General features: G+C 40.7%; 1 protein-coding gene across 1 annotated transcript in view; it reads left to right on the forward strand.

The window, feature by feature from the left end:
* RFX8 (regulatory factor X8) overlaps window positions 1-12712 on the forward strand; it is a 96355-nt gene that overhangs the window by 52336 nt on the left and 31307 nt on the right. Inside the window, 4 exon segments of the mRNA XM_066372689.1 lie at window positions 8161-8224; window positions 11182-11212; window positions 11215-11288; window positions 11844-11921. Coding sequence (XP_066228786.1) covers window positions 8161-8224; window positions 11182-11212; window positions 11215-11288; window positions 11844-11921 — 247 coding nt within the window.

Raw genomic sequence — 12712 nt, forward strand, 5'->3', positions numbered from 1 at the left:
GGGCTTCTGTCAACAGCCTTCATTTTTACTTAGGTGGAGGGGGGGGGTTGTAGTGAATCACACTGAAAACTTTTGAAGCAGTATCTGCCCTGAACCATGGAGAAACCAAGGCTTGATTTTTAAAACAAATGAAAAGCTCAAGGCTATTAAAAAAAAAAAGAAAAGAAAATGATTGTATGATTGTAAATATGCAGTGTGTACCATATGGAAAGAATCTTTCACAAAATCCAGGATGTTTTGCCTCCCTGCTCCCTCTCCAGGGCAATATCATTTCACGGGGAATAGGCCTCCCCAGATTCTAATCTTGTTTAGCTGGCAACCAGATTGAAACTTGGACACTGGTATAATTGCTGACCTAGAAACTTACTGAAAAATTGATAATAGAGTAAAAAGTGCTTTATTATTGTCTAGAGAGACGGGAAGAGGAGAGAGACAGAGAGAGAGAGAGAGAGAGAGAGAGAGAGAGAGTGTGTGTGTGTGTTTGACACATCTAGTAAAATAGTTCTGCTGAATATACTTGCTCTCTACCTTAGATAAAGCCCTTGGTTGATATGTTTCAAAGAAAATTTGTTTGTCTTTTTCCAACTAGATGAATCCCCTTTCTATCTAATGTAAATTTTGAAATCAATTGTATAGAGTCTCATGTTTCTCTCAGGATATATGGAAACTAACCCTTTCCTTATTCCTACACTCCTCAATGAACACACACACACACACACTCACACACACACACACACACACACACACACACACACACACTTTTTCCAACTTAGCATAATAAAGACCCTTAAAAAGCTTCTAAAACTGTGACTTCAACATTCCACACTTTTGCTCTTCTACTCCTTTGTTCTTTCACCAACTCAAGAGCTCAAGGGGCTGCCCAGGCCTCAGCAAGTCCTGGGAGAGCCAGGGCTGTGGGTCTGTAGCTGGTTAGTTGTTCCGACGACAAAGCAGAAAGGCATGGGGTTTATCTCTCAGGCTGCACCATGCTGGAGAGGACAGTGAGGTCACAAGAGAGTGTCGGCCTGGCAGTTGTGGCCACTACAGATCTACTGGTGTCAGAGAGAACACCAGTGTTTCCTTCAGAGGCAGTTTTCATTTCCTTTCAAAAAGAATTTCTTTCCCTTCTGGTTGTGCATCTGTGGCACCTGAGCTTTCCTGGGTCTAGGGCCCCTTGCAAGGACTCTGATGAGCCCAGAGGGCCTAACTCTCAGGTACTAATCAGATGTCCAAGTTGTAACCCGCTTTTTGGCCTTCTTTACCCTAAGGTTTTCAAGGCCAGTTAGAACTTGTTAAGGTTTAAAAAAGTATGCATTGCCTGGTTGTTTTCTAGTAGCTCAAAAAAACATGTGTGTAGAAATACACCCTAGACTGCACCCTTGCTTGGGAAAGGTTTGAAAAACTGCTAATGCTCCTGAGCTCCCTGATACAGGGAACTATCTTATTTGTTCTTAAGCATCCCCTCCCTTGCCCACCTCCAGCCCAGAGATGGTCACTGCAATGCAATGTGCTATTTGCTGTCTACCATGGAGGCCTAACCTCCAGCTGCTGAGTTCACTGCAAGAAGGTGAATGTGTGAATGAATTTGAGTTTAAACACTTCTAAAGGCAGCCCCATAGGTTGTTATTTTGCAATTAAGTTGTTGATAAAATTGGATGGGTTAAGTGTAACAGTATTAAAGCACCCACCCCCAATACAGAAAACAACTAATCCACAATTCCTAGCAGACCAAATTTAAAAATAAGGTTGTTCTTTCCTGTTTTAAGATTCAAAACATTGTCTTGCTTTGTCCTTCTTATGTACATTACTTCTAATCATGCATGTGTATTTTACAAGATGGATTGGAGTAGATCACAGAAGTGAGGCCTTGAAGTCAGAGCTGGGTTTCCAAACCTACAAATTCTGTTTTTTTTTTCCTATATGTAAAATTGAGATAATAATGATTTAACATCTACCTACCTAATGAATCATTGTGAGAATTAAGGTAATACATGTAAAAGCACTTAGCAGTGAATTAGTACTCAGTATATTTTAGTGATTAGTACTATTAGTATAGTCAAGATGATATTAAATTCAATGTTTTGCAATCATAATGACATGTCTTTGTATTAATACATATATTTACTGTTTAAAATTTGGATATAAAAATACTCACTAAGCCCTGGTTGGTTGGCTCAGTAGTAGAGTGTTGCCCAGTGTGTAGATGTCCCAGAACAATTCTCGGTCAGGACACACAGGAGAAATGTCTATCTGCTTCTACACCCTCCCCCTCCCTTTTCTGCCTCTCTTCCCCTCCTGCAGTCATGGCTCGATGAGAATAAGTTGTCCCCAGGCACTGAGAATGGCTCCATGGCCTCTGCCTAGGCTCTAAGAAGAGCTTGGTTGCTCAGCAATGGAGCAACTCCCCAGATAGGCAGAGCATCACCCGCTAGTGGGCTTTCTAGGTGGATCCCAGTCAGTGTGGTGAGTGCACATGCAGGAGTCTGTCTCTCTTCCTCCCCTCCTCTCACTGAATAATATATATATTCATTAAGTTAAAGATATCTTCTAATCAAAACCAAAATAATTCATGTGCTTTGAATAAGAATGGAAGTGAGACCCTTTAATAATTAGAAGACAAAGCAACTTTTTCTGGAATCTAACACTAAATAAGCATTATATATACATGAATCAGGTTTTATTACATTTTTATCCTCTTACCTTTATAATTGCTTAAAGTTGTTTCATTGCTGTTAGAGTGATTTGAGAGGGAAATTGCGATGCCAAGATGATGTATGTGAAAGTCTGGATTAATGACAAATGATGTCAAAACCTTAGAATGTGAATGCAAACTGTAGCAGGACTAAAGGAAAGTTAAATGCCAAAAGCATATCAAGCTTACACTACATCTGAACAATTGTATGGGGGAAAAATAGATGAGTTTTGTGCCATATAATCATGTCTCAGTCCTCTTTATGCCAGACCCTTTTCTAGCCAAGTTGATCATGAAAACTAATTAAAATACAATGTTATTGTCATGCTGTATTTGCACTGCACTGAGTGAAGTAGACAATTTGCAGGGCCCCAGAAAAATACCTTCCTGCACTCTCCCTATGCAAGGCCCAGAAAGAATCTTCCAACCTTACATGGCACTAAGACCACCAGTTCACAAGGTTCTAGGCTCTGGAAGCTAAAAAGAGTTCTTAGGAGTCATCAGATTTTATTCCTTGTCTTTAGAGTGGTAGAAAAGTGAAGCCCTCAAAGCCCGAGCAATGTGCGTTAAGACCACAGGGCAAGCTAGCAGCAGAGCAGGACAAGGAAGCCTGCTCTATCCTAGGCTTTCCTTCTTCCCTGGGTGTACTCTGTCTCTGCTCACTCCCTCCATTACCCTGACCCTTTGAAACCTTCTGAGCCCTTTCCCTTTCCCCCCAGTAGTTGAATCTTAACAGCCTGTGCCCACCTGACTTGGGCTCTGTGGAGCAGATGCTGAGGGGACAACTCACAAGGAACCCAAGTGACCGCACTAGGCTACTCCACCTCAGGTCACTCACTCCTGTGCCATGGGTGTTTTTCTGTGTCATCATGATTTGGCACTGTTAAGACATCTCAGGCCCTCAGAGGACCATAGAAGAAGACTTCCTTTTGGATTGAAAATTCTTCAGAGCAAGGCCAGCTCTGGATGTTTTCTGTGGTTTTATTAGAACTATATTTCAGTAATGACTGCTTTTAATCATAACCTAATAAATGTCCCAAAGGACTGAATCAGAACCACAAATGGGAAATGACACAGAAGCAGTGACTCTAAAAAATGAGGCCATCCTGGTTGGCACCCGGAGAGTTGAAACTGTCACCTCCAATGCTTCTTTGGCCTCTTTGCCCTCGTTGCTCCTTTTCTTGGGTGGTAGACCCCAGTGTGGGGAAGGCGGTGGCATTGGTGGAGTACTTCTCTGCACAGTTGAACTTCCTCGTCCAGCCCAGCCTTGCCTGCAAGATTAAAGCACAGCCATTGCCGGCAGTGATCATGTGTCTTAGTAGGCCAGATCCTTTCGGTGCCAATGCCCTTGACTTGGCCCTTCACAATCAGTCTTGCCTAAGGCAAGTCTCCAGTATGGATTCTTTGCTCATCTGCTTTGTAGCCTGGTTCTAATATCGCCTCCCACTTACCCTCTAATCATGCATATGTTCATGAATCTTTGCCTGCATACATTCTCTAAGACTAGATAAATTTTTAAATAAATAAGTAGGCTATCACCAAACCTACATGTCAACCCATGTGAGGATCTATTCATCGAATTAGGGCATTCCAAAGTGGGGAAGGACAGCTTCATTGTCGCTTTGAACAAGCCAGTTGTCACTGCCCAGCCAGGTGGTGATAGAGACTTTTTTACAGATGACCTCCTCTCTCCACAAAGTTGATAAATATTCTTTTTCCCATTATTGCTATTTCAATGGATAAAATAGCTGTGTAGTATTGAAACAGCAATTATTAAAACTACAAAAATAATAGCTCTCAAGTGACTATGTTTGTATTGTGTACCCTTCTCTGCCACACATAACCCTCTATAGGGCAGGAATTTCCCTCTCAGTATTCCTTGTAAAATAACAACTGGGTGGCACCACCCTCCTTTCTGTGGCTGTAGAATTAAACTCATTCTACTTTGAACACGTGGTAGAAACTTGGGAGTTTCATTTAAAAATCCAAAATAATTGACATCACTCAGTCAATTGACCGCCAAAGCTACCAGGGTGAGGGTTGAGGGATAAGGGTAAGCCATAGGTGAGGGTTTCTTATGTCATTTCTTTTAAGTCAAGAATTAGACTTCCCAGATCTTGGATTCCCATTTCTGAGCATCCACATGCGTATCCCATGAAGATTATTGTTATCATGGAAAGAGTTTAATAAGTGCTGTCTAAGTATGGTGTTGTGATAAGTGCCAACCAAAACAAAGCACACTAATTAATCACAAGTGAAGTGCTCTTCTGCTTACCTAGCTGACAGTTTACAGGAATGTAAACTGTTGAACTATCAAGAGAATCACCCCAACATGTTTCCCGATACCCTATATTTAAGCTGTCAAAACCTTCCCTCTGGCCCTGGCCGGTTAGCTCAGTTGGTTCAAATGTCTGGATAGGCCAAGTTTGCAGGTTTAATCTCTGATTAGGACACATACAAAATTCAACCAATGAATGCATAAATAAGTGGAACAACAAACCTCTCTTTCTCTTTTTCTCTCTCCCTCTATCTCTAAAACAATAATTAAAGAAAAACCTTCACTCAATATCTTTGAAATGATTAGTGTAATATCTTTTTGCCTCTTAGGCTATAGACTCTGAGAACACACCTTTTCTATCATAGTCTGCCACAGCTATAACTACTAGGACCTACTTAGCACAGTGCCTAACATAGATATACAATAAGTAAATAAGAAATGGATGGATGGAGTTCAATATATTCATACTATAGTCTTGCATTCATTTTCCAAAGAAAACATATTAGCATGTTAATACAATATGGAATGATAGAGAAATTGCCCTTCCTCCAATTTAGTTGAAGAAAGTCTCAAGTTATTTTTAAGACATCTCTTAAAGGTTGATGACCATAGTTTTCTATTTAAATTCCTTTTCTATTATAGTCTTCTATTGAGTGAGCTTTTATGTCTGACATTTTCTTCTATCTTCCTTCATGCTAGATTTTAGTCATTGCTTTATTGTTTGTTGTCTTTGTCAATATAACATCCAGCATCTGTGTGGCAGTGGACTGTTTATAAATTTTACCTGGAGAAACTCCACCATTGTCCACATTTATCCACAAAGATACCATTGAGACATGAGAAGCAAAATTCTAAAACATTTTAAGTTCCTCACCTTTGGTTCTCCTGACATCAATATATGTGGAGATACACAGTTGTCTCTTAAGCAACATGGGTTTTAACTACATGAATCCACTGATAAGCAGATTTTTAAAATTGAATCCCTCAGTTCAGTTGACCCCCTCAGTTCATTTGACCGATTCAGTTCAACTGACTTGTGCAATTCAAATGTAGTTGTTCAAGAGTACATTGTTGGTTGGAAATCCATGTATTTGAAGAGACAGCTTAAGTCGTACATGCATTTTCAACTTCACAGGTGGTGGCCACTTCTAACACCACCAAATCCCACCCCCTCCCCCAGCATTGTTCAAGGGTCGTGTGTGTGTGTGTGTGTGTGTGTGTGTGTGTGTGTAAACTTTCCAGTGTGAACGTATTCCATGTTCTGAGACTTTCTTGCCATTGAACAGTCAAAAGATCAATTATTTTTCTTTTTGTTTTTCTGTATTTTTCCGAAGCTGGAAATGGGAGGCAGTCAGACAGACTCCCGCATGCGCCCGACCGGCATCCACCCGGCACGCCCAACAGGGGGCAATGCTCTGCCCATCTTGGGGCGTTGCTCTGCCGCAATCAGAGCGACTCTAACGCCTGAGGCAGAGGCCACAGAGCCATCCTCAGCGCCCGGGCAAACTCTGCTCCAGTTGTGCCTTGGCTGCGGGAGGGGAAGAGAGAGACAGAGAGGAAGGAGATGGCCCTGGCCGGTTGGCTCAGTGGTAGAACGTCGGCCTGGCATGCAGGGGTCTCGGGTTTGATTCCCGGCCAGGGCACACAGGAGAAAGGCCCATCTGCTTCTCCACTCCTCCCCCTCTCCTTCCTCTCTGTCTCTCTCTTCCCCTCCTGCAGCGAGGCTCCATTGGAGCAAAGATGGCCCAGGCACTGGGGATGGCTTCTTGGCCTCTGCCCCAGGCGCTAGAGTGGCTCTGGTCGCAACAGAGGATGCCCCAGAGGGGCAGAGCATCGCCCCTTGGTGGGTAGAGCATCGCCCCCTGGTGGGCGTGCCGGGTGGATCCCGGTCGGGCACATGCGGGAGTCTGTCTGACTGTCTCTCCCCGTTTCTAGCTTCAGAAAAATACAAAAAAAAAAAAAAAAAAAAAAAAAAGAAAGGAGAGGAAGGAGAGGGGGAGGGGTGGAGAAGCAGATGGGCGCTTCTCCTGTGTGCCCTGGCTGGGAATCAAACTTGGGACTCCCGCATGCCAGGCCGACACTCTACCACTGAGCCAACCAGCCAGGGCCCAAAAGATCAATTCTTATCATGATAACAACTCTTAATAAGTGATAAAAATGGAGTGGCTTTTAGTGGGTTTGTTTCCAGACCCTCTAAATCTATTTCCCCTATTTTGGATACAGTGCTACATGGGAACATTGACCAGATAGGTATCAAGTATTCTGCCCAGTTTTCCATAACTTGAATTGGAGAATGTCCTGATACAAACCTTCAGAAGAGAGCTGCTGGGGCTTGGTATAGGCTGGAAAGGGATTTTTTATGTGCGACATGAAAGCCATTTCCTTTCTTCTCCTCTCTTACTCCCACCCTCTCCCAGGCCATCTCTGCCTTGAAGACATTGTTTCCAGAAGCAGAACATTAGTCTGCTGTCTTCCTCTTCTCTTTGTGTGTTTATATAGAATTAGAACGATCAGGTGTGAGGATATGTTGGAATGAACAGAGCTGCCACAGCTCTGAAGTTAGCAAGGAAGTAGTGAAGGAGAAGCCACCACCTTTGGTATCTGGAGAATGCACATTCCATGTGCAAAGTGGGAGTCCTTGGGCTCTTTATTTCTCTAATGTCCATAATTACCATACCACATGTCCAAATATACCATACCACATGGATAAACCTGAGCTTGTTCTCCATGACATACAAATGTCCCCAGTATAATATATGAATCTGAGAGACATCTTACTTATTCTCAATTCTTTTTCTTGAAGCTGCTCTGTTAAATTCATCAACTCAGAGGACGTTATTGTTTCTGAATTGATCATTTTTAAAATCCCAGATTAGAAAGAATAAGACTTTGTGTCCATGATGATTATTTTTTTCTCACAGGTACAAGTTCTACCCATGATGACATCATATCCTCCTTCTGTAGGAAATAAACCTTTAAAAATAAATATGTGGTGGTCTCAATTACAGAAATGAATTTTTTATAGCTGTGATCAGGAGATAATCACCAGTATGGATAAAAACTTGAAAGGTGGTTTTGAAATAAAAGTTATATCCCATAGAAATAAACTTGCTGCAAAAGAAACTTTATTCCTGTGCTCAGAAATAGATGTCTTACTAAAATTATTGCTCTGTTATCTTTTCTGTCACATTGGAGATGTTGGTGCCTCTGAAAAATCTACTACTTATGACAGCATTATGCAACAAGACATAACAGTGAGTGCTGAATAATAGATTTTCTATAATGGGCCCTGAAATATTCAGTAACTGCTTAATAAGATGCAACTAATTTCTTGTGTGTAGCCTTACCCCCTTACCCATTTGACCAGGATTGTTGAAAATCTACCGTATGCCACACATGCTGGGGCAGATGAGATCCCTGTCTTCAAAAAGCATAGTGTGTGGCTTCCCATCAGCTGTTTAGTGTGTTACTTCCACTGTAATTACAAACGGTGCATAGATTGTGAACAATAAAGATAAAATAAAAGGATGCATAGGTGTGAAAGTGCCTCTAAATTAGTTTTAGCTCTTTGAATTAGGACACCAGAACTATTGATAGCTGTGACATCATGAGTTAGACTTTATTTTAGTTGGCCAAGACAACATGATAACACTTTGATGCTGTCTTTTTGACAAGGGTCATTGAATGGACAATCTTTTAAAAATCTGTTTTGTGACCAACACTCTTGAAGGCTGAATGAGGTAGGAAAGAAAACTAAAAGCACAAACAAAAACAATTATACTCCTTATACTTGAATAGAATATAGTTTTCTAGTTGGGAGTTAAGACAGACCTGAAACAACTGTGTTTTGTTCAACAGGCAAAGCAGATTGTCCGTTTGGGAAGTCCAAAGTGGGAGAGAGGAAGAAAGATTGTGGTGGACCTTCCCAGAAAAGGTGGCCTGAGTTCATTTCCTATTGCTTCTGCAATAAATTAACACAAATTTGGTGGATTAAAAAAGCACAAGCTTATTATCTTGTAGTTCTACATGTCACAAGTCTAACACAGTTTCCACCAAACTGAGATCAAAGGCTTGGAATGACTATGTTCCTTCTGGGGAACTTAGGGGGGATTCTGTTCCTTTACTTTTCCAGCTTTGAAAGACTGCCCTGTTCCTTGGCTTGTGGCTCTTCCTCAGTCTTCAAAGCCAATAAAGGCAGGCTGAGCTCTTCTCCATACTGCCATCTCTGTGATTCTGTACCTGGGAAAGGTTCTTTGCTTTTAAGGACCTTTTTGATGATATTGAGAACCACCTGGATGATCCCCATCACAAGGTCTTTAGCCTTAATCACATCTGCAATGTCCTTTTTTCCAGGTAGGGTTCTAGGAATTAGGATGTGGGCATCTCTAGGGGCCACTATTCTGCTTTGTGCATAGTCCTTGGGCTGGTTCTGGACAGGTCACAGGATCCTTCTTTGGGAGACATTCATCTTGACGGTGTAGCTTGCATTTGTACTGGGACATATGGAGGCAGTGAGGAGCCAGAAGTGAGGATTTGGGGGAGCAGAAGACTCAGGTTGAGATCCAGAAGGTGGACAGCTTGTCAATGCCAGGCTGAGGAGTTTGGGTTTCACTCAAGAGACTGTAGGAAACCACTGAGGCATCTTCAGCGAGAGAGTGAGAAGATACATTTGCTTTGGGGCTGATAATTCTGGGAGTAGTGTCTTCAAGGATGCAGGAAGAACAAAAGGAATCAAGGAGAATTGATGGAGTAATGCAGGGGAGGCAGATGGTGCCTAGAGAGGTGGGACATGACAGAAAGGGTCCCCCCCATTTTATCTCTAAGGGTTGCCACATGGTATGTGCTCACTGAAGGTTGGTAGAATACATGAATGACAGTAATTCCAATGACATTTAATATACCTGAAAAAATTAAAAGGAATTTCTCATTTTTCTTTGTTATTTTGTTGAATGACTTCTCCAGAATGGGAATACCTCTGATTCCTTCCTGAATGCTTTCTTCTGCAGAGATTCAAGCTTGAGTCAAGTCCTGTACCATACTTTTTAAGACTTCTGATTGTTTGTATTGTGGAAAAAAGATTTCATTTCATGATTTTCTTTTTCTGTGTTACAGAGACAGAGAGAGAGACAGAGGGACAGATAGGAAGACAGACAGGAAGGGAGAGAGACAAGAAGCATCAATTCTTTTGCTGTGGCACCTTAGTTGTTCATTGACTGCTTTCTCATTTGTGCCTTAACCTGGGAGCTACAGCAGAGTGAGTGACCCCTTGCTCAAGCCAGTGACCTTGGGCTCAAGCCAGCAACCTCAGAGTTTTGAACCTGGGTCCTCCTTGTCCCGGTCCAATGATATATCCACTGCACCACTGCCTGGCTAGGCAATTTCAGTTCATGATTTAAAATTCTTATTTTTTTTTTTACTGAAAAATCAGTTATTTTCACAGAGACCTGACTTCAGATGATTTCTAAACAAGTGAAACTATCAGGCATTTGCCATGTTGCAATGTTGAGATTTACACAGAGCTGGACAAGGAACAATCTGCCTAAATCATGTTCTCAGCTTCGGTGTACACACTGCTCACTTGGGAAGCTTGTTACAATGACAGGTTTCTGACCTCATCTGATTTATGAAGGCCCTAAAGAAATCATTTATGAAAGTCCAAGCACTATCAGGGATTCTAATATAGATAGATAGTTTCAGGACCATACTAAGAAATACTCGCTTTGGTTATTGATAGAAAAGTTTTACCTTTTTGTAAATTGTACTTTTGAAAGAAAGTATGTATTTCTCATTTTCCTTGTTAGTCAGGGCCTAAGATTTCTGATACAACTAGCTATTTTTATAATGCAGACATGGTGACTCAAGGAGGAACAACTAGGTGGACAGGGTTGTAAAAATGTATTTGTGGCAATAAGTTATTCATAGATAATATTTTTATTGTGTGCTACTATACAGCACTTGTAATACATGACTGCAGCAGTGATACATTGGGCAATATATTAAGTTCTAACTTTTTCCTGATGACCATAATTAATAGAATTATAAAAAAGGTTAGTATCAGTTGAAATGAAAGTTGCTGGGATCAATAATGTGTGCAGAGGTAAGAGATTACATAAAACGTTAACCTATAGTAGTAATGTGATTATTACATGCTTATACATGAGAAAATGCATTTCATTTTAAAGAAATAATCTATTGTGTAAATGATTTCTAGTGTGAAAATTATTCACTGATAACTGACCCAGTTTATCACCTTTGTCTGAATTCAGGAGATGTCTATTCTGGGAGCAAGAACTGGCAAAGAAGTACTCCTACAAATTGGTGGGCTTGCACGCCTAGGGAAACTAACTTTTTATGTCTTTGATACCTCAGGCAGTAAATGTCTTTTTATTTGCCTGTTATGAGTGTTATACCAGATGGCGTAATATTTGCCATCTCCCAGACCCATGAGGACCAACATTTCCTCTTGGGCTTGGTGGTGGTCAGAAAATTTAGGTCTTCTTCTCTTGTCTTATAAAAAGGCTCCACCTGGGACTACTCTATCATATTCTAGAGTGAGGGCCTCCCATGACAGAGAAGGTAATAGATATGTGGATTTTCTAGAAATAGGAACTGATTAAATATGGAGGAGGAAAATTGGGGTTTAGAAAGAAAGTTGTCTTTATAAAGGGTGGTACAGATCCTCAAGTTACCACATCAAAATGGAAGCCACTCAGTTTTAGGCCAATAAGGTATGTGTTACTGCACAGAAGGAAGAACTCAGCTACTGTCATACTAGAAGTGCAACAGCTTCCAAGGAGTTTATAAAGGCCTTTGAGGAGCAATTCATTCTTGAAGTAGCCTTCAAACTGAAATAATTTTCCATCTCCTTCCTAGATGGCCTTTCTTGCTTATGAATACTGTAACTATTGTCAAGACATTTTACAAAATGTGAGAAACCAAGAACTTAAAAAGGTAGGGTTTTATCTACAAAATACAAGCATTTATTTTTGTTTTTTTCCTATTTATTGAATTTATTGTGGTGACACTAGTTAACAAAATTATACAGGTTTCAGGTGCTCAATTCCACAACACATCATCTGTATACTTTATTGTGTGTTCACTATCCCAAGTCAAGTCTCCATCCATCACCATTTATCCATCCTATACCCTCCTCCATCTCGCCGTGCACCCCTACTCCAGGCATTCACCACACTGTTGTTCATGTACATGAGTTTGTTGTTTGTTTGTTTGTTTGTTGTTGTTGTTTGCTCAATCCCTCCATTGTTCCATAAGGCCCACCATCCAACAGCTGTCAGCCTGCCTTTTATTTATCTAACCATTTTACTTGAAAAGATCCTCATAGGACATCTAGTTGAATTCACTGCACTTACTCAGAATTCAGATATTTTATAATTAATGAGTTCTTGAGGGAGATACATTTACTCAGATTAATCATTTAGCAATTTTCCAAGGTGCTAATATATATAACTTTATACTTTAGATATAATTCAGCTATTTTTTGGATCTTAAATACAACTGATTTTGAATAAAGTATTGGTAATATTATCTATCCTGGAATTTTCAATAATGCTGAAGAGTCATTTTTTTATTGATACATGCTAACTGCTAAAGAAACAAGACTTTGAACCAGAGTGATTTGATATGGATATTATAATAATTGGATTGTGGAAAACATGATACATCTTTTAATCATTCTGAGTTTTACCTTTTGCAGTAGAAAAATGGAAATCTAGGAAAAAAAG

Source organism: Saccopteryx leptura, chromosome 3, assembly GCF_036850995.1.
Source record: "Saccopteryx leptura isolate mSacLep1 chromosome 3, mSacLep1_pri_phased_curated, whole genome shotgun sequence".
NCBI classification, from domain to species: Eukaryota; Metazoa; Chordata; class Mammalia; order Chiroptera; family Emballonuridae; genus Saccopteryx; species Saccopteryx leptura.